Raw genomic sequence first — 19,741 nt, forward strand, 5'->3', positions numbered from 1 at the left:
AGCGATAACTCATGCGTAGAATGGTATGTATGTCGTGTATAATCACTATCAGGTTTCAGCCAAGCTCAGAATATAGATATGTGGAAGCCATCCTTGGATACCACCCGGCTTTCTGCTCCGAAGCTTGCTTGGCTGTTCTAGTCTGTTGACTGGTTCCTGGATCCTGTAATCCCGCATTCTTACGAGCGACCCTTTCGTGCCAAAAGTCCCAAACCGGCTGTGTATATTCAATGTTCAGAATTGCATGAACAAGCCGCCATGAAAGCTCGTATGCCTCGATCTGATTGCTTGTCTTTTTGAATTCCACGCTTCCTTCACGCAACCTTTGGCGTTTCAAGTAGACTAGTGACAGTTTCCTCAGGAGTTCTTCAGCACTGTCGTAAAGAATAGATTCCCTTTCACCAGATGGAAGGAAGATTGCTAGGAAGCTCGTGATGTCGCGCCCTAGTACCCTACGCATAGTATCGAACTGGACTTCAAACGGCTCATAAGATTCGAACTCTTCTTCAAATGACTCGTATGATTCGAATTCTTGGTCTGATGGCTCAGCTGACGAGTTTGGCTCATTTGGAGGAGAAGCCTTTGAATCGAAATCCGTGGCCTTGTATACGCTGCTGAAATCTAGGCCTGCATAATGATCCGATATTTCTTCGAAGATATTCTTGCATAATTGACCTTGCTCATTAAAATGACGGCGTATTTGGGGTGGCGAGGCACTCGTTTCGGGGAATCCGATGTAGTTGTCCCCCGGATCGTAAAAATGGGAAATTTCGATGTATGGGCTTGCGAATGGAATGAGCTTGCTCAAGTCCCCCTTGAGTTCGCTTTCAACGATTTGTCGTTTTCTCACATCAACTTCCGAACAGTCTCTTGTTCCGTATCGAAATAGCTCAGACAGTTGGACTCGCTGGAGGGTTTCGGCCAAACTCCAGCCATGGAAATCAAGGAAAGAAAATCGAGCGGAAAACCTACTTCTCTTGATACACCTCGGATAGGCTTCTGTGATTGCTTCGAGCCAATCGGTGATGAGCTCCAAGGAATTTAGGCATATCCAAAGCGTGTAAGCCTGTTTACTCCACGAGGTTTGTAGCACTTCTAGTACAGGTAGAGTAGTCCTCTCCAACTCATTGAAGAAAAACATGAGCAAGGGAGTCTGGCCACTCTTTACATAACTCATGTGGTCTTGATGGCATTGAGTGCAAAGTATAGAGCAATCCAATTTCCCGTAATGTAGAAAGGAAGTGCTGCCAGGGTTCTCTTTTGGCCGCCAGTCACATCTGTAAAAGCAACGAAACAAACTGGGAGTGGCCTGAAACTGTAAGGCAACAAGGAGTTGCAACTGTTGCCGACTTGTCTCTGAGTTCAAAAGAACGAGTTCGTCCCGCAAATTCCGCAAGAGACTTATATAATGTGTCTTTGTGAAGTCCTCCACAACTATATCTGTAAACCCGCTGCAATCTTCGATGATAGCCGTCCGCAGAGCTTGCAGCTGGTTTTTTCTGGACAAAGAGCGGGGCGTCGGGAGCCAGGCCATGAAAAGCGGCTTAAGGAACGTGAAGCTGAAAGCATAGTCAATGGCGGATAGGCCCAAGCGATTTATTGTTGTTGGATCTGCGCCGAGTTGTAGTAAGACGTAAGTTGCTTCCATGTTCCCATTCATAGCGGCCATATTAAGCGCATCTGCGCCACGTAGACCACAACAACGTCTTAGATCTTCTTCAAGATTGATCCCGTGGTTGAGGAGCTCTCGGAGGAACTGGGAGCACCCTGTAGCCGCTGCCAACCACAGTGGGTTGTAAGAAGTGCCCGCAATGCCGCCAATTGGAACTCCGAACTCGGATAAAACATCGATCATTGCAGTAGCTCCTCGTTCTGCGGCATGACACATTGCGTCCAATCCTAAATTGTCTATTACTTGGTGCTGCTGACGATTTTCGACAAGCAGCATCTCCAATATTTGTGGTGATTGTTGACCGGCGGCGATATGCACGCAGCTTTGTCCTTGGCAACCAAGAATCTGGGCTGCTTCTGGGGCTGCCGAAAGCAACAAAGAGACAGCTTCACGCCAGCCGCCGAAGACTGCCCTCATCAATGGAGTCGCCCCATCATCATCCACAATTAACGGATCACATCCCGCCTTGAGCAGGTGCTCAATAATGGCTTGGCTTCCCGTGGTGGCGGCATGATGGAGTAGCGTCTTGCCTTTGAATCCCCTTGACTGGCATTCAGCCCCTCGATCCAGAAGGCAAATCGCAATCCGTTCGTGGCAGTTCAAAATAGCGATACCGATAGAGGGATCTCCATCCATATCGCACAGATTTATGTTGGCATTCTGTTCAAGAAGATGCTGGACGATGTCTTCATGTCCACTTTTACAGGCGTACCAAAGGGGTGTGCAGCCGTGTACGTCGCGCTCGTTGATATTGCCTGCCACTAGCAAGAGTTTCGTGCAGGAAAGATGTCCTTCATTAGCAGAGAAATGTAGTGGGAGACATTGTTCGTCGTCTCTGAGATGTAGTAAGGTAGGTTCGGTCTTCAATAGCATTTTAACCGCATCTAGGGCACCGCCTCTAGCAGCCGTGTGAAGCGGTGTTCCGCCAGACTCATCAAGGGGAATTAAATTCGCCGTGGAAGTCAGGCCTATGAATTCTTTCATGAATTCAATTTGATTTTGCCTAGCTGCCTCGTGGAGAGGTGTATGTTTCCGGTGCTGATTTTGGTACCAAATGGACATATTCGGGATGATTTTGAGAATCTGCGACCATCCAACATCGGCTGCCCAGTGTAGCGGGGTGTCGTAGTGAGTTTGTGAGAGGGCATCCACTTTGTAGTCGACAATGAGGGCTTTGGCGATTTCATACGCCCCTCCAAAAATCGATAACATCAAAGGTGTGTATTTGTTTCTGATGACGTGATTGGGCTGTGCTCCATGTTCCAGGAGTTTGATTGCAATTACAAGATCTTGACAGAAGATGGTCTTGTATAAGGGCGTATAGCCTTCGAAATCTTCTGCGTTTACTAGTTCAGGTGCCTCGCATCGAGAGAGAAAAACGTCAACAACATCGATGTGACCTTCGGTACAGGCTAGGTGCAGGCCAGTTTCGCCTCCACTGTTGGCATTCAAAGCCTTGATATTCGCGCCATGTTGGAGGAGCAATTCCACCATGGAGCCAGGACCCAGAGCGCAGCTGAGCAAAAAGGCATTCTCGCCATTGTGCCGACTGTGGTCGATAAGCTCATGCCTGTGCAGGTTTTCAGGCTGAGTCTTCCAGTTGAGAGGAGAAGCTCTACTCGGATCTCTTGCCACATCTGCGATTTTAGCGAGTATTTCTCTGACAAACTTCAGCTCGCCACTGTCAACGGCTTCGATCAGAGGCGTTGTGCCATCGTTTGACTCGATGGTGACATCTGCACCCGCCGCAAGTAGTATCTCAAAAGAACGATGGCAGCCATGCTGTATTGCGCAATGCAAAGGTGTTTCGCCATAGCCGTCCCGAACATCTGGATCGCAGTTGAAGGAAAGCAACTGCCGCAATGCATGGTCCCAATCTCGATCTACTACATAATGAAGCAAACAGTATCTATCGCCAACAAGCTCGTCGGTCAGCGCTTGCTTGTCTTGTCTCTCTTGAATAGTGTCCAATATCCAAATGCACATATCCTTACTGTTGAAGTGCAGAGCATATTGGATTGGAGCCCATCCTATATGATCTAAATGATCAATGAGATCTACACAGCGCGGTATCGATTCAACCAGACTTCTCAGGTCGAGTGCGCAGATGAGATGAAGTGCGGTTGGCGTCCAGTCGAAGTAAGCCTCGACGGGGGTGAGATCCTCCGGATCAAGTTCATGTAAGTTGATAACCTTGAGACATAAATGGACAAGGCTATCTACCGACAAAAGCTCTAGAGAAAGCTTTCTGATTTCAGAACCTCTGTCTCCGAGTAAGCTCGCTCGTTTGTAATGGCCTCCCCATTGAGATGATGCGTAGTGCAGCAGGGGATATTGCTGTTGTAACTGAAACAATTCGCTTGGCGTTAGCGCACGATTCTTCTGGAAGTCGTCAAAGTTGAGATAGCTGAGGCAAGCCTCAGCTATGATAGCGTGAGCCTGGGATTGTAGTGCGCGATACTCAGAAAGGCCGACAGAATTTGAGAGCAGGTAATCTTCGAGTGATCCATGAATTAGGTAGTAAAAGCCCCCAGTCTCAGTAATGAGATCCGCACATTGTCTGCAGATTTGGTAATCGCTCTTTAGCCTCTGGCTACTTCTGATGCCATTTCGCTTGAGCTTGAGCGATAAAGCTTCGAGTAACTCCATCTTCGACAATGGGCGACGAGAGTTTGTGATCCACATGAGAGCCATTAGTGCTCTTTCTCTGAAGGGTGTACGCTTTTCAAGCACTGAGTTGATGGCCTGTCCGTACAAATCGTTCAGATCTTCAACGGTGTCTTCCAAGGAAGCTCTAATATCTTCGGCATTCCCAAGATCTCCAAAATCTCGCACTTTGAGACGAACATACAAGAACATTCCTGAGGCATTGTTGACAAGTTTGCTCTTGATTTCTTCAAAGTCTTGCAGTTCTTCTTGCGAGGACTCTGAATTTATTTCGGAGATAGTCTGTGATACGAATCTCTCAATGTCGTCGTGATTGGCGCCTGTGTCGACATCTATGATATAGGAGACATTTCCCATAATCTTGTCGATCTCGCCGTAATTTGGTCTGCTCAGTACTATGACCTTTGTGACAGCACCTGACTTCTCTACCAGACTAGCAATGAAATCGCAAAACTCCTTGAAGTGGCTGTCGTTCAGTTTGCTGCATTCGTCAAGACCATCGACTATGATTGAACTCGCGTGGCATGCCGAGATAGCTTTCAGAATGCCACTCTTGAGTTCGCTTCGCCGAGGAGAGTCTTTGCTGCTGTAATCGTCTTTCGAGATCAAGTCTTTGACATCCCGACTTGGTGGTAGCTGTCTACAGATCTGCCTCAGAAGGGAGCCCAAGAGGTTGTTGAGTGTCATTTCGGTCTTTGACTGTGTGGTTGTACAATAGACGAATGCTACAGCATTGCCCGGAGCAGTCTTTGCCTCCAATAATAGCTTTTCGATGATACAGGACGCCAAGTGGGATTTCCCAGAGCCGTGCTTCCCACGAATCCACAGCATAGATGACGATGAACTGTCACTCCACGCCTTGTAGTTGTTGTTCTTGGTGAGCCAGTCTCCTGTACCATCAACACTTCTCTCAAATGCGTTGTCGTGAAATTCTCCAAAGTCAATGAAGGGAAGCCAGTCGAGAAACTCTTTCCGTCTTTGCGCTGCCAGGTAGTCAGTATAGAGCAATTGCAGAATTGAGAGCGATACTTCACCTCTTTCGTTGTCCTCATCTTGCTTTTGCTGTCGTAGCTTTTCTTCCATCGCTTCCTTCTTGTCCTGCGAGTTTTTACCCATGAAGAGTCCCATTTCTTTGACCCCGAAATGTGTTTCTTTGGTCCATCGATTGTTGATCAAGCCTCTCCGATTCTCCAGAGCACGAAGGTGTTGTTTAAAATGTGCCATGATGTCGCCGAACTTGGTGTCGAAGTCCTTGAATTGCATTTTCATAGCCACGGAAAGGCCATTTCTTTCCTTCCCCTTTTCATCGTAGAAAATGGGTGCTACTCTCACGCAGAATTGAAAGATATCAGTGGCAAGGTTTAGTTCGCATGCCTTGATTCCAGGATCATCCTGGAAAATCCCTTCTCTGCGATATTGGTTGATAGAATCAATCTCGTCAACCATTTCCTCCATCTTCTCAATGAGTTTGCCTTGGTAGTCGTCCACGCGGTTGCTGGCTGACAGAATGCAAGTGATCCCTCCAATGACCAGAGATGACGGGAATGGGCTGGCTTGGTCCGCGGAGGCTACCAGCGGCGCGACTGACTTTACCAATGCGTAAACCGGCTTCATCTTCCTCGAGAGCCTGGACACTTTGCTCGAGTTGGTGGTATTCTGGACTGCGCGGGTCAAGTCCGACACATAGTCTTCGTAGCTGTCCGCTTCCGCACCTCGCTCGAAGAGGCGCTGCTCTGGCTGGAGCTTCTCTGCCTCTGATAACCAGTATTTAACAGCAGCTTCGCTACTCTGCTGTTCAAGCTCGTTCTCGTCGGCTTTTATCGTTGCTGTTCGATCCGGGGGCCTTACAGGAAGGCCCCATGACTTTTGTCGGACGGGCATGATGCCTGGTTTGATTGCTATCGACCTTGCAACGCAACTTTCTTCACAGAGAAAGTTGAAGAGGGAGGACTTCGAGCGAAATTGCTGAGGGGTAGGCTTGACTATTTGGCTGTCATCTGCAGCCTGATCTTGCAAACACCACCGACTGTGCCGCTGCGTAATCAACATGGCCACACAAAAGGAGAGCCCCGCAGTGGAAGAGCCTCCGATACGTACGTTTACGTGGCTATCAGTTGTGATACAACCCAGCCAGTCATATCTTCATTCTCTACACCCCCAGTCAGTTGATGAAGCAGGCTGCGGATGATGCCTGAGCGGGGGCAATATCTTAACGCTGTTCAAGTGTAGGTAGGCTGACGAAGCTGTAGAGTGTTACACCAATGCCTCATTGGCTGGCACTGAGAAGTATGAAATTGGAGGATAGGAATAGACGATGTTGACTCTTTCGTCTTTTGTCGTACTCTAAGTAACTGATCAATTTGACGCTACTTGAACTTCCCCCACGCCGTTCCGCTGGACCAGGCGTCCAATGATTAGACCCTCGATTTGGCACCGACATTCTCAACGACTTCAGTGTTGCCGCCTCCGCTCTTGACCTCACCAATAGTGTCCATGTCATCATGATGAATAACTTTCTCGACAGCACCAACAGCCTGATCGGCAAGAGCCTTGTCCTCAAACACTGGTAAAGCAAAATCGTCAGCCATCTTTGCAACAAGATTATGCACCGAGCGGGGTCATCGAGAAACTTACAGAAAGCCAACTCCTCAAGCGTGCGTCCCGCAGTCTCGGGGAACATAAAGTACACAAACACAACCTCAAAGGCGAGCCAGACACAGTAGCTGATGAGATACCGCCACGATGCGTCCTTGATGCCAATGGGGTTGACGAAGGTCGTGAAGAAGCCTGCCAACCTGCCAAAGAGCTGGAAGAGCGAGATACCGCGCGACCGCAGGGCGTAGGGCCACAGCTCAACGAGGTAGGTGTACGTCAGGGCATTGTAGCCGATGTTGTAGCAGGGCGAGTACATGAAGATGAAGAAGATTGTCGCGACGGAGGCGGACTGGTTCTTGTATTTGTTGTCGAGAGCGTGAACAGCGCGTTCCATTGAGATTGTCCAGCTGATATAGCAGAGAAGCTGAGGAGATTGTTAGCGGGTGAGAGATCGGGACGAGGTGTTGGAAGAGACATACCAGTGAGATTGTGCAAGCTAGGTACATCACGCGACGGCGGAAAGTTCGCACGAGCATGGCTACGGTGAAGCCGCAGACGAGTGACCAGCCGGCGATGCCAAGGTTGATCTTTTGCTTAATGGTGGAGTCGGTCAAGCCGATCATCTGGAGCAGGTCACCCAAGTAGTATCTATGTCCCCCCATATCAGCCATTGCTCGGATGAAGAGTGATGAACAGCATGGAGATACTTACGAGATGAGCGTGTTGCCGGACCACTGAGTGAAGAGGCCCAACATGGAAGAGATGAGAGCACGGCGGCGCATACCGGCCGTGTTGAGGAGGTCCATCCACGACTGCTTGGAAGCTTCCATCTCGAGGGTAATGACGGTCTTCATCTGCGCCATCTCGGCCTTGACGAACTCGGAGTCGCGGTCTCCCTCGGCGTGGTACTTGATGAGGATGTCGTGTGCTTCTTCGCTACGGTCTCTGGTGATGAGCCATCGGGGACTCTCCGGAAGGAAGCTGGAAGCATGATATGTCAGATCAATTGAAGAAGCATGTGGTTATATGCTCCTTTGGGGGATCACTTACAAGACAAAGGTGATTTGCAAAAGAGAAGGGCAGATTTGAAGGAGAGAGGGGATTCTCCACGCCCAGTTGCTTGCGATGTTGTTGGTGCCGAAGCAGATACCGGCGGCCACGATTTGACCAACGAAGTACGCGACGTTGAAGCTGAAATCCATCAGTCTACTCAGTTCGCCTCGCCTAGACTTGAATACTTACAGAGACGTCAAAACAGGACGTTCCTTGGGATAACTCAATTCACCAATGAGAGATGAGCCGGAGACGATACATGTCGGGATACCAAAGCCGAGGATCATGCGGGCAACGATGTACATGCCAACTTCTCAAAGTTAGTTTTTGTTCGAGACCAGTGCGGGCGATAAGACGGCCAAACGTACCATGCTGAGAGAAACCCTGGATGAGGGCTCCAACAACCATGACCAAGCTGCCGCCAAAGATGGACCATCTTCGTCCAAACCTGTCGTTCACGATGGGGATAAAGGGAAGAGATAGAATGGCGCCAAGGGAGTACGCAGCGGCGATGATGCCCTTCAGACTGCCCTGCGGATCTCCAAAGTCTATCAAATGTTGTCAATTTGAGTTCCCAAGCGTATTCACTGGACCAACTTACACTCTTTCCACGATGGCACGATCTGCAACGCGTTGATCATTTGCGAATCGAAACCAGACGTCAACTCGATACCCATGCACGTTGGGAAGAGCATGAGGTAGAGGTATCGCAGGTTCGGCTTCTGGTACCACGGCACCTTGTCTTCCTCCGAGATGCGGGTCAGGATTGGGTCCGCCGCCCCGGTCTCCTGCGCACGCTTGATCTGGACCATTGTGAGAAATGAACTGCGACTCGCGGAAGAAGACGGTAGATCGGTCAAGAGAGTCTCAGCGACGCGTCCAAAGGTCTAAACGGTGACAGTCGATGAGGATGGGATAAGGAATAAGTAGTTCTCTATCCAGTAGACGGAAGTATATGTTACCGAGTCCTTGTCCCTGGGCGTTCAAGGGTGTGTATGTATTCAAGGGCGCGCGACTCCAACACGCTTCTCCAGTGGTAGACTCTCCCTCATCTCCAACTTGCGGCGAGGTCCACCCGGGTATTTTATATACATACGCACTGCCGTGAAGGAACTACCCCATGCTTGAATACGCCCGAACCTATCAACACATGGGCAGATTCCGGCAGAGGGGGAACCAGAGGAAGGGCTAAGGCGGGACAGCGGGAGAGGGAAGCGGCGCCGGCCAGGATCACAGGTGGCAGAAGGTCCGAATGAGATGACTGTTGCATCGGGGACACGCTCACAAAGAGCCGGGGGCCATGCTTCTCGCCAAGAAGTGCCCAGGAGGTCGGGGTTGGGGTTGAATTGAAGTGCTGTTTGCATTTATCCATCCAGTGAGGAAACCACATTCATCTCAAACAATGGAGCAACGACCATTCAATGATATGCGGGGAAGGCTTTCGCTCCCCCACATGGTCTTTGCTTTTCCCCATGGGCTTTGGTCAGATGGTTCGCTGCTTAATTTATGGGCATGGGGTGTTTGGAGGGATTGTGGGAGTTCAACTCCGCATCTCCGCTAGAACAACTTGGATGGTTTGGGGAAAGACTAGGAGCCAAGAAGGCTGTTTATTGGTTAGTTTTTCGCCTGTTGCTTACGAAAAACGAACGAACAGGATCAACATCTGGTTTGTTTTCTCGAGGTGCTTGGCTTGGCGGTGACTTTATCAGAGAATGGGGGTGGAGGGGAGGTTGGCGCCGTTACCGTATTCGGTCATTCGGGATGGCCAGAAGCGAGATTTCGTATCCTGTGCCGAGGTCATGACGGAAGTCCGAGGAGTGGAGAGTCTAGGCACTTCAATCTGTTGGAATCTACGACGATAAGTCTGCGGATGCTGTGAACCAAGAACGCCTTCCTAGAAGTATGTGTCTTTGGAGTGGGAGGGCTCTGTCGAAACATGGTGTATCCAACGCTTTTATTGCGCAGTTCAACCGTCCTGATGAAGGTCGGGTTCTCCAACCACACTGCAGGTGCTCATGACTGATGCCGAGAGGCTTTTCAGCGCAGTAACGCGGCACAGCTCGTCTATCCAAGGCGAGCTGTGTAGGATACGAACGAAAAGAACCTTACTGCATAAGAGGAATAGACCTGTCGTGTCACCACATGTTCTTGGGGTTGGAAGTCGTGCTTACCTCTCCCGCCGGCCGGGCGAGCGTCTGTCTGTGTGTTCATTTATTTCAACGCGATTGGAGAAGTTCCTACTCCTTGTGTATTCGAGATGTTGCCCACCACATACTATCCTCACTTGTGATTGCATCGGGTCCGACCCCATTGTTCATGTTCATCCCAACGTTGCGGTTGACAACTTAGGAGTCATGCACTACCCCCCACTCTACATATCACAGTACCATTCTAATCCGTATCGAGTACCGACTGGCCTCCTCGGACTTGGAGACGGAACCCGCGTGTCAGCGGCGAATTGGAGTGTCGAAGCTATTGGAACGCGAGGATGCAAGATTCCATGGTCGACCTAGCCGGGTAAATAACAAATACTAGCTAGCATCTAGAAGACGCGGCGGGTTGACAACCTCCTCTCCAATTCCCCCGTGCCCTAAGAATTACCCTTGAGCCACGACGTCGATCTTGACCCGGAGGGAGGGTGAGGCTTTGCGGGGAACCGTCAACAGCAGCTCATTGGACTAGAGCCGGATGCTGTCAACCATACTGAATGAGCTCGAGAATGCAGGATATGACTCGTGTTATCGCTTTTTAAGTGTACGCCCGACCACAGGAGACTTAGCATGCTATTCTGTATCAAGTCTTTTCCATCCTTTGCATCCAGGAATGAGACCCCGGTAAGAAGCCAGACGGGACATCACGCGGACAAGACGTCCTCCGTCCAAGTCGAATAGAGGACAAACAAAGGTCCTCGACATAATCCACCTCCCCCACAAAACAACACACAAACACTTCCACAAAAGGATCATAGCAATAGGGCGAGGCGGGAAAACGAAAGACCACACCCTGCTCCTCCCCCCAATCCCTCTACCGGCATCGCGGGAGACCGGGGGGAATAAGGGTGGTGGGGTACGCCCGTTAACCGTAAAGTCCCGAGAGAAGGGCCGATTGCCACGAGGGATTAGGACTAGATAATCGGGACGTCGTCCCTGAATTTCATCCCTCTCCTAGCTTCTGCCTTCCTTGATCTCTCGAACTCTGGAAGGATTTTGGCCTTCGTTTTTTCTTCTTGTTGCCTGGCTATCTGGCTCGTCCATGTGAAAGCTTCAAAGTGGGGAAAGAGGAGGAAGACGATCTAATCCGATTCAGATTTCTCTACATCAACCCGAATACTCCCGACTCGAGCGCCCTCCCATCCGAACGATTTCGATATTCAATGAGAACTGTAGGAGGGAGCATGGGCTGACAACTCAACCGCTTGGCACCAGCGGGCTTGGTATAGTCTTGAATACTGGGGAAAGCAAGCTTGTTCTTCAAAGGCGTCCCTACCGGAGTCTTCAACATGCCATGGTGAGGGGAATTCCTGAGGACTCGTGGGCACCATAACGACGACGACGACGATAACAAGCACTATGATTAAGGACCGAAAAGCAACCTTTCACAAACACCGTTCTTCACAACACATCACAGTACTTTGGACCTGAAAAGGATTTCGAAGCAACCTTGTACTTGAGTATCACGGCCTGCTTTGAAGTACCTATAAAGCAACACTCCACGAACCCCGTCTTCAAAATCCCAATGGCTGCGACTACAGCTTTCATTGACACGTTCCACTCCACAGCGGCGCCAGCGCCCTGATGCCTCTTGTCAAAGATGTCAAATTCAAGCCACTGATATCGATGATGGCCTTCGAATATGAGCGCTGAGGGGGGCCGGGGGGGCCGAGGGTTCAGAGAATCTCGAGTGCTAGCGTATATAAAGCGATCCTCTGCAGACCCCATCTTCACGATCGACAATAGCTGCGACGAGAGCTTCGATCAAGACGTTGGGCTCAACAGCAGCGCGGCGCCCGCCCATGTCTTGCTGATCAAGTCCAAGCCAACTTACTAATGTCGATGGCGGCCTTTGGATATTAAGTCCCGGTGCGAATTCAATGAACCTTTGGGCACCGTTGTAGGTTAAGACTAGGGAATGGCTAGTACTGGCTTGCCTTCTCATGTTCGTGAGTGCTTACCACGAGGCGGGGGGGGCGGGGGTGGGGGGGGGATAAAGAGAGATAGAAAAGGTAAAGAGAGAAAGAGAGGTTCGAAGGAAGAGAAGGAGAGGATGAGAATGAGTGACAAAGATGATTGAGAATGAATGATCGGGCAGGCTTGTTCTGTTTACCAGCATCGTCACCGTCGCCAACTGCCTCATCGACATCCATCTCGTCTCTACCCTCACCACCCTCACCAGTCTCACAATCTTCTCCACTATTTCCACCATCATCGTCATCCTCCTTGCCACGGCAAGACTCTCAACGGGGGTACTCAGGGTTAAAGTCGGGGTCATCGCTACTACCACTCGAGTCGGAGTCTGTAGCGCCGTGCTTTACCAAAATCTCAAATAACCTCCTGGATGCGTCAGAGAGATGGAGAGGGTCGTCATTCTTAGAAATAATGGAAGTTCAGTAGCATAAATGATAGAGTGAACGACGGAGATGATGAAAACATAACTCAGTGATATAGATGATGGAAATTCAAAGACAGGAGTGGTCAGAATGAATGACAGACATGACGGAGGTTCAATGATGGGGATAATGGAGAATACAAAACAGAGGTAAAATAAAATTAGAGATGGAGATGATCTCAAAACGAGAGACAGAAATGACGGACCATGAGAGATAGACGATCGTGATAAAAGATAGAACGGAAACTGAGAGATAAGGATGATAAGACAGGGAATTCATGGACGTTCCGGACGACGTAGTCCCGATTGACAGGCACCGGTACTCAGCCTCACGTTGGTAGCCCTCAACATACTGACCAGTTCTCAATTGTAGTAGCAGATAGGTTTTTGTAGATATTGACAGTAGTCTCACAGATCACACAGTTCATCAAGTAAGCAATAGAGTCTAGCAATATGCATCATGAACAAGAGGTGATGGTCATTACTCCAGTGCTAGGAAATCTAAGGATTTTTTTCTTTCCCTCTTTCCACTTCCTGCCAGCTGTCTGGCCACACCGTTGCGGGGGGACATATCCGGTCCCCGTGTATACCCATTTACATTCATACAAAACGTCATAAGAAACCTCAATCTCATTTCGTCTCACGAACAACCTTGTCAACCGCCTTGGCAAAGTACTCGACATTCCTCGTGTTGAGACCAGCCATGCTGATGCGGCCGTTCTTGGTCATGTAGACGTGGGCATCCTCGCGCAGCTTCAGCACCTGCGTCTCCGACAGGCCGGTGAAGCTGAACATGCCGATCTGGTCGGTGATGTGGTTCCAGGTGCCGGGGGTTCCGAGCTCCTCAAGCTTGGCGCGCAGGACCTTGCGCATCTCGATGATGCGACCGGACATGGTGCGCAGGTTGTCTTCCCACTCGGCGAAGAGCGCGGGGTCGTTGAGCACGGTAGCTGCGACGCGGGCGCCGTACAACGGGGGGTTTGAGATCTCGGAGCGCTGAAGAATGGCGAGCTGGGAGGCGATGCGTTTTGTGGTCTCGGCGGCGTCGGAGGCCGGGGCGGTGACGAAGTGGAAGCATCCGGCGCGCTCGCCGTAGAGGCCAAAGTTCTTTGCGAAACTCTGGGCGATGAGGAGCTCGAAGCCCTGCTCGATGAAGTAGCGCACAGCCCAGGCATCCTGGGCGAGGTTGCCGGAGGCGAAGCCCTGGTATGCGCAGTCGAAGAAGGGGAAGTGGTTCTTCTGGCGCATCAGGGCGGCAATCTCCTTCCATTGCTCCTGTGTTGGGTCAACACCGGTGGGGTTGTGAGCGCAGGCGTGGAGAAGGATGATTGAGCGCTCGGGAGCGGAGGACAGGGTAGACTTGAGGCCCTCAAAGTCGAGACCCTTTGTCTCCTTGGAGAAGTAGGGGTATTGGGCGATGGGCAGACCGACATTGCCAAAGATCTGGTTGTGGTTGGCCCATGTCGGGTTGGAGATGTAGACTGTGCGGTTGCCCTTGTAGAACTTTGCGAGGAAGAGGGCACCGAGATGGACGGCACCGGTGCCGGAAATTGTCTGGACGGAGGAGGTGCGCTTCTCACGGATGGCGGGTGAGTCGGCGCCGAGCATCAGCTCGTTAGCCTTGCCGGTGAACTGGGGGATACCGGCGATGGGAGCATATTCGTGGTTGAGTTCGGGATCGTTGCGGAGGATCTCGTCGGCCTGTAAAGTTGCATCATGGCGGGGTTAGCGGGGGTGGGTAACTTGTAAGGGGCAGGCCAAAAGTGGAGGAAGTGGGATGCGATGAGGGGAAAGCTCATCAAAAATAGGACGATGCTGCACATCAGCTGTTGTGCCGCCGATGCGTGACGCAGCCGTGCTTTGCCATGCTGGAGCCGGAGGGGCCGCAAGCAGGGTCCGTCTCCGGAGGGCATTCACAAAACAAGGTGAAGGGGGAAAAAGAAGAGAACGATGACGCACCTTCTTGACGACGGGGAGAACCCAAGGCTTCGCATTGTCATCGCGGTAAGCTCCAATTCCCTGGGATGGTTAGCAAAAGAGCTCAGAACACCATCAAGACAGCTAGCTGCTGCTGCTGCTGCTGTTTGATGAATAAAGGGTTCACCCCACCAAATCGACCTTGTCCTTGCTCTGATCTGCCCTGTAGGCGGCCATCAAGCCAAAGAGGGGATCCTCAGGAGCTTGCGGCACCGTGCTGGCGGGGAAGTTTGTGGTTGAAACGGGCGCCATGATGTGTGATGCGATGTTGCGTATTCTCAAAAGAGTAGAGTTGTTCTGGGGAGAAGAGGAAGAAGAGGAAGAGGCCGAAGCTGATGAAGAAGAGGAGGAATCACCGGGCATTTTCAGCGTCGGAGCTTTCGTGAGAAGGGGGAACGAGTCAGAGGCGGGGGGGAGGAAAGGGTCTGTCTGGGGGTGGTTATTATTATGGCATCAAATAGTGGTACGATTTAGACGGGCGAATGGGAAGCTTTGCGATTACAGGCGCCAACCGTTTGTCCAGGCGTCTGAGCCTCTGAGGTGACCCAAGTACTCCGTACCTGACCCAGATGGGCAGTGGGAATGGGAGCTTGGTCACTGGCATGGTCGGGGTGTTTTGGGACCTTCCATGGAGCATGGGACCTTGGGGTGAGAGATGCCCCTTCTGCCCGGGCTCCCGGAGGGGTCACCGTGTCACCCGACGCCTCGAGGTTCGACGGGGAAGGGGAAGGGGAAGGGGGAAGCGGACATGCGCCTCCATAGACGGGGGGACTTCCAGCTCAGGCGGGAAACGTCTAGGACGTCAAGGAACAGGGCAAGCCGCAAGATGACATGTTGCTGAGGTGAGGGACAAACGGGCTGCAACTGCTTACCTGGGGGATGAAAGACGGGGGGCTTGGTTGGTGCGGGAGCTAAGCTATCCCAGAAAGACCTGGACGTGTTAACTAAGGTACTGTACTCCGTACGGCAACGCTTGGGTCTGGCCGAGTGTCTCGTCCTCACAGCGCGGCGCTCCGGGAGTTGCAGAAACGTACAGGAAGGTTGATGTGGTTGCAGCGGACGGTCGGGCTGCAGAATACAGACACTAGGTAGGTGTGTACAGATGCAGGGCGCAGGGTACACTGTACGGCAGAGCAACGGCTTGGATACGGGGGGTTGGGTACGGAATAGTGGAATACTGGATGAAAGGGCTGAGATAGTGATGTTTTGGCTCGGACGATCGGAGGGCGAGTTTGTTTTGTGGTTCGGAAATTCTGGCTGTCTGAGGTTTGAACAGGTGGCAGAAGAAACTCGAGAAACAGCAAGCAATCGAGTTTGAATGGAACCTGGTGACGGAGAAAAAGTACCACTGTGACACGTCCAAGGTTGGGTTTTGGGGCAAAGTTGTATCAGATGGGATCCACCGGGTGCGGGCAGGATAGTCAGGTCGAGGAAGGTATTTCGTAACGCCTTGCTCGAATCGGGTGCGGATAGGCGGATTTGTCTGCGAAAATAGATTGATTCTGTGTCTTTGCTGGGCAGCTGGGCAATTGGATGCGATGTCTTGCAAGTTCGTTCCCGGGATGATGAGGCAGAGAGAAAAGATACCGAAAGTGAAGAAATCGGCGAAGTGTCGGGCAATGGTCGGGGATTTCGTTTCGTTGTTTTCCAGGTTTGGCAGCAGCAGCAGTGGCAGTACCTTCCTTCCAGTGTCGTGTGCATCGGCGGGGGGGAGGAGCGCGCCTTCTCTTTATCCTCTAGCTGTCGGCTCCCCGCTGCTTCCCCATTTGCCCCAACCTTTCCCAATTGCGCTTGTGAGGTCACCCGTGGAGGGCGGGCCGAGGTCTCGGGCTCAACCCCATGACTCTCCAAACTCTCCCATTTGCTGCCAGACTGTCATCACGACTCGACGTTTGCTTAGGTAGTCTGGTAGTGTACTCCGTACATATTGAGGTTCATCCCGGTTTATCTTCTTGGATTACTTCTGAATCGTTGATTTCGGATGGAGTGCATTGCCGGGCGACTTCAGACTAAGGGAACGAGGTCATCCCATCTTGTCTGTATAATGGACTGCAGCTTGACAGACGCACATTCATCTTCCTTTATCTTACACCACCTAGTTGGAGATTCATGCCTTGCCTTGGAATCAAGATACTACGAGGGTTCAATGGACAGCACAAATTTAGAGCTCGGTAACTCCAAGTATAACCGCAAAGATGAGACCACTCCTCGGTATTGCAACGCTTCCCCCCCTCCAAAACACCGCAGGTACCGAGAACCGTTTCGCATGTTCAATGTCGTTAGCAGCGCCAATCAGAAGCTCGCCTGCTGCAAGCTTGCCCAGACACTCGCCGAAGCTCCCCCGGCATCCCAGCTCCGTACAAGCCGTCCCGGAGAGCACACCGCAACAACGCTTCTTCACTGTGATAAGTGAATATGTAGCTTGTTTGCGTAAGGTGCTAGATGGGGTAGGCAAGGCAGATTGGTTTATCAAATGCTCCTAGCGCCCAAAGACCAAGGCATCGGTCCTCTCATGTTCTGGTCCGCTGGATTTACATGGCTTGCAACTAAAAGGTCACCTGCGCTTGGCCCAGGCTTTTTGACGACCCAGCATGTGACGCTGCTATCTATGAACTTTCACATGTCTGTCAGCCCAACCTCCCACCATGGGAATATCAGCCTGTGATTCAAGCCATAGAATACTCGAAATGCTACCTCAATAAGTCAAAAGTGCACAAATCTACAAGACTGAAAATCAAAGGTGTAATTTGGCAGACCGCAATATGTGGTGCGTAGTACAGCCAAGACAATGGTTTTGATGGTATTTAATCGCCAAACTGGGCAAACTCCCGGCCAAGCTTCTATTCAGCCCAAGGATTCCAGCCTCACAACTAGATAATCAAGTCCCAAAGAATCAAAAACGTGCACAACCCCGCCGACGCGAAAAAGGTATACCTCGCCGCGCTCGGTCGCTGCGTCGCCTTCTTCAACTGCTTGTTACCACCGCCCACGTCCGCCGTGATGTTTTCCGAGTCCGCCACGAGCTGCTCGATATGCGCAGACTGCGTCGCCAAGTTGCCCACCAGTAACGTCTGCAGCTCTGCGATCTCGAGTAGCGACTTCTCCGCCGTCCTGTGAAACCCATCGTCAGCTATGTCTGCTAAAGAAACTCATGGACGATTTGGGGTGTATAATGTCGGTCATGCAAAACATACCTGACTTTGTCCAGCGTGCTGTTGTAATGCTGAAGCATATCCTGGTTTCCCTTCTCAAACATCTGGATCTGCTCATCCGTAAGGCCCTCTCGCGGGTCATACGACGACGACGCACCCTCCTCCCCTGGCGGCAAACCAGCCTTGCCCGTCGCCCCCTTGTTGGCAGCAGCACTCTTCGCCATGGACTCATAAAACCCGCCCAACTCAGGCATCGCGCCCCCACCGCCCGCCTTCGCCAAAACACTCCTATTCTTCTCCATCTCCCTCGTAAGCCTCACCTCCATCATATCCTGCTGCGTCCGCCCGCACCGCTGCAGTCCTAACCGCAGACTTTGAATCACCTCGTCGCGGTGCTGCTCAATCGTCCTGGCGCGCGCCTCGGCCGCGGCGTGCTCCGCCGTCTTGCCCTTGCTGCTGCTGCTGTCATTGTCGCTGGCGGCGGCCCAGGCGCCGAGGGCACCGAGCCTGCTGGCGTACTTTTTGCGGATGACAGCCGTTTCGGTTTCGCGGCGGAGGAGCTCTGCTTCGTTGAGGGCTGTGATGCTCGCGTTGAGCTCGCGGAGCATTTGCTTTGCGTTTGCGTCGACTTCTTCGCGGTCGCGGTCTGTTAGGTGCCGTTGTTGGGCGGCGGCGGCGGCGTGGATGTGTGTTTTGCGCGGTTGCGCTGTTGAGAGGTAGGCTTGTCGGACATCTTTGAGTTCGTTGTGGAGGTTTGTGATGTGGGAGTTCTGGATGTCAAGGTGTCAGAGACATACGGTTCTCAAGAATAGAGAGGGGAGGGTTTGGTAGAGACTGACTATTCTGTAAGCCTCCTTGAGGAAGCCGTCAATGGCTTCGAGACTGAGCTTCTTCTCGGTGACGATGGGCGCATTGCGCTTCCGCAGGAGGTCGTTGAATGCTGGTGTAATGTCCATTTTCGAGAACCTATCGCACTTTGCCGTACGGCTGGAAGAGAGGAACGTTTCACTCTGGGAGAAATTACGTGGTGTTGAGGAGCATAGTGCACCGGAATCCGTGATATCACGTCGTTCAACCCTGTGGTCACATCCACGCCGCCAGCTGGAGATCTGGAAAGCTGTTCTCCAATGACGTGGCTTCGGTTCTCAGGTCTCACTAGCCACACTTATCCCCTCGACGTTGGGGCTGGTGTGGCTGGTGACTGTAAGAATTAGCTAAGCATGCTGACAGTCAGAGTTCGGGGCTGCATCGGCAGGTCGGCAACGGCGTCGGCAGGGCGCACGAGCCAGCTCCTCCACAACAACGAGTTCGAAGCTTGCAAAAGACGCCAATTGAGATGTCCATCAACCACTCCTTACACTCCCATTGGAAAAAGGACCACATTCAAGAACGGGATTCTAGAGAAGGGCTGGATGCTTGAAGTGAAGCTGTCCGATCTCGGAGTGAACCCGATTCATACTAGAGTCAAGCGACTGTAGCCATTGCCCACCACCACCTGACTAAAGGCGCAATGATGAATCTCTTAGTGCCATTTATCGAGGAACACCAACGGATCTTTTTTGGGCTGCGATCATCTTGCCCGATACCGCACCGATAGACACGTCCCAGAAGCCGCCTCGGTCAATGCTGGACGACTCCAGCTGCCCAAAACGGGCGGGCTTTTGTGGAGGTATGGCCCGGTCCGGGCGAATCATGAAAGCTGCATGTTAATCGCGGTCGGTCAGAGGCCGAGTGGTGGAGGCCGATCTGGTAGCGGAAATAACATCATTGTTGTAAAGCAGGGTAGGTATGCGGCAGGGCGGCAAGATGGTCCCGCTTACGGATATGGATTACCTGCAAAATCTACGCAGGCACGCAAGACCATCCATTCTTGTAGTGTTTTGTTGCTCTTGTCGGGTTTCTATTACTTCAAAGTAGTCTTGGCCATATCTCTAATGAACGTCGCGGGCCACTATCAAGCAAGTGTCTGGAGATAGTAACGTCTAGCTTCAATCTCTGTTCTTGTCCCGTCTTATCATCT

At 51.6% G+C, this 19,741-nt stretch overlaps 4 protein-coding genes across 4 annotated transcripts; all 4 read right to left on the reverse strand.

Annotated features, from left to right (window-relative positions):
- Positions 1–55: 55 nt before the first annotated feature.
- On the reverse strand, positions 56–6,262 carry HER10_EVM0008841 (ankyrin unc44; the record flags this gene model as incomplete). The annotated part of the gene is made up of 2 exons (XM_035478349.1): positions 5,374–6,262; positions 56–5,322 (listed from the first exon to the last, which is right to left on the reverse strand). Exons 1-2 carry the CDS (start codon positions 6,218–6,220, stop codon positions 56–58), a joined length of 6,114 nt encoding a protein of 2,037 aa, XP_035327095.1. The 5' UTR covers positions 6,221–6,262.
- Positions 6,263–6,753: 491 nt separating this feature from the next.
- HER10_EVM0008009 (uncharacterized protein) lies at positions 6,754–8,799 on the reverse strand (the record flags this gene model as incomplete). The annotated part of the gene is made up of 8 exons (XM_035477546.1): positions 6,754–6,902; positions 6,974–7,289; positions 7,393–7,582; positions 7,646–7,915; positions 7,985–8,125; positions 8,177–8,297; positions 8,356–8,535; positions 8,589–8,799. 8 exons carry the CDS (start codon positions 8,797–8,799, stop codon positions 6,754–6,756), a joined length of 1,578 nt encoding a protein of 525 aa, XP_035327030.1.
- Positions 8,800–13,047: 4,248 nt separating this feature from the next.
- HER10_EVM0006818 (aminotransferase class I and II) lies at positions 13,048–16,252 on the reverse strand. Its single transcript, XM_035476392.1, has 3 exons — positions 14,702–16,252; positions 14,552–14,611; positions 13,048–14,293 (listed from the first exon to the last, which is right to left on the reverse strand). Exons 1-3 carry the CDS (start codon positions 14,930–14,932, stop codon positions 13,223–13,225), a joined length of 1,362 nt encoding a protein of 453 aa, XP_035326940.1. The 5' UTR covers positions 14,933–16,252; the 3' UTR covers positions 13,048–13,222.
- Positions 16,253–17,276: 1,024 nt separating this feature from the next.
- Positions 17,277–18,839, reverse strand: HER10_EVM0005513 (SNARE-complex protein Syntaxin-18). The gene is made up of 3 exons (XM_035475127.1): positions 18,561–18,839; positions 17,764–18,491; positions 17,277–17,680 (listed from the first exon to the last, which is right to left on the reverse strand). The coding sequence occupies exons 1-3, from the start codon at positions 18,675–18,677 to the stop codon at positions 17,440–17,442; spliced, it is 1,086 nt and encodes a 361-aa protein (XP_035326859.1). The 5' UTR covers positions 18,678–18,839; the 3' UTR covers positions 17,277–17,439.
- Positions 18,840–19,741: the final 902 nt, after the last annotated feature.

Source organism: Colletotrichum scovillei (genome assembly GCF_011075155.1).
Source record: "Colletotrichum scovillei strain TJNH1 chromosome Unknown Contig00011, whole genome shotgun sequence".
Lineage (NCBI taxonomy): Eukaryota > Fungi > Ascomycota > Sordariomycetes > Glomerellales > Glomerellaceae > Colletotrichum > Colletotrichum scovillei.

Bases quoted from the DNA above. Each gene is read 5' to 3' on its own strand.
- HER10_EVM0005513 (XM_035475127.1), bottom strand. From the start codon at position 18,677: ATGGACATTACACCAGCATTCAACGACCTCCTGCGGAAGCGCAATGCG. The intron at 18,492-18,560 runs GTCAGTCTCTAC...CTTGACATCCAG, and splicing joins TCAAGGAGGCTTACAGAATA to AACTCCCACATCACAAACCT. The intron at 17,681-17,763 runs GTATGTTTTGCA...TGGGTTTCACAG, and splicing joins AGCACGCTGGACAAAGTCAG to GACGGCGGAGAAGTCGCTAC.
- HER10_EVM0006818 (XM_035476392.1), bottom strand. From the start codon at position 14,932: ATGCCCGGTGATTCCTCCTCTTCTTCATCAGCTTCGGCCTCTTCCTCT. The intron at 14,612-14,701 runs GTGGGGTGAACC...TAACCATCCCAG, and splicing joins GCAAGGACAAGGTCGATTTG to GGAATTGGAGCTTACCGCGA. The intron at 14,294-14,551 runs GTGCGTCATCGT...GCAACTTTACAG, and splicing joins TTCTCCCCGTCGTCAAGAAG to GCCGACGAGATCCTCCGCAA.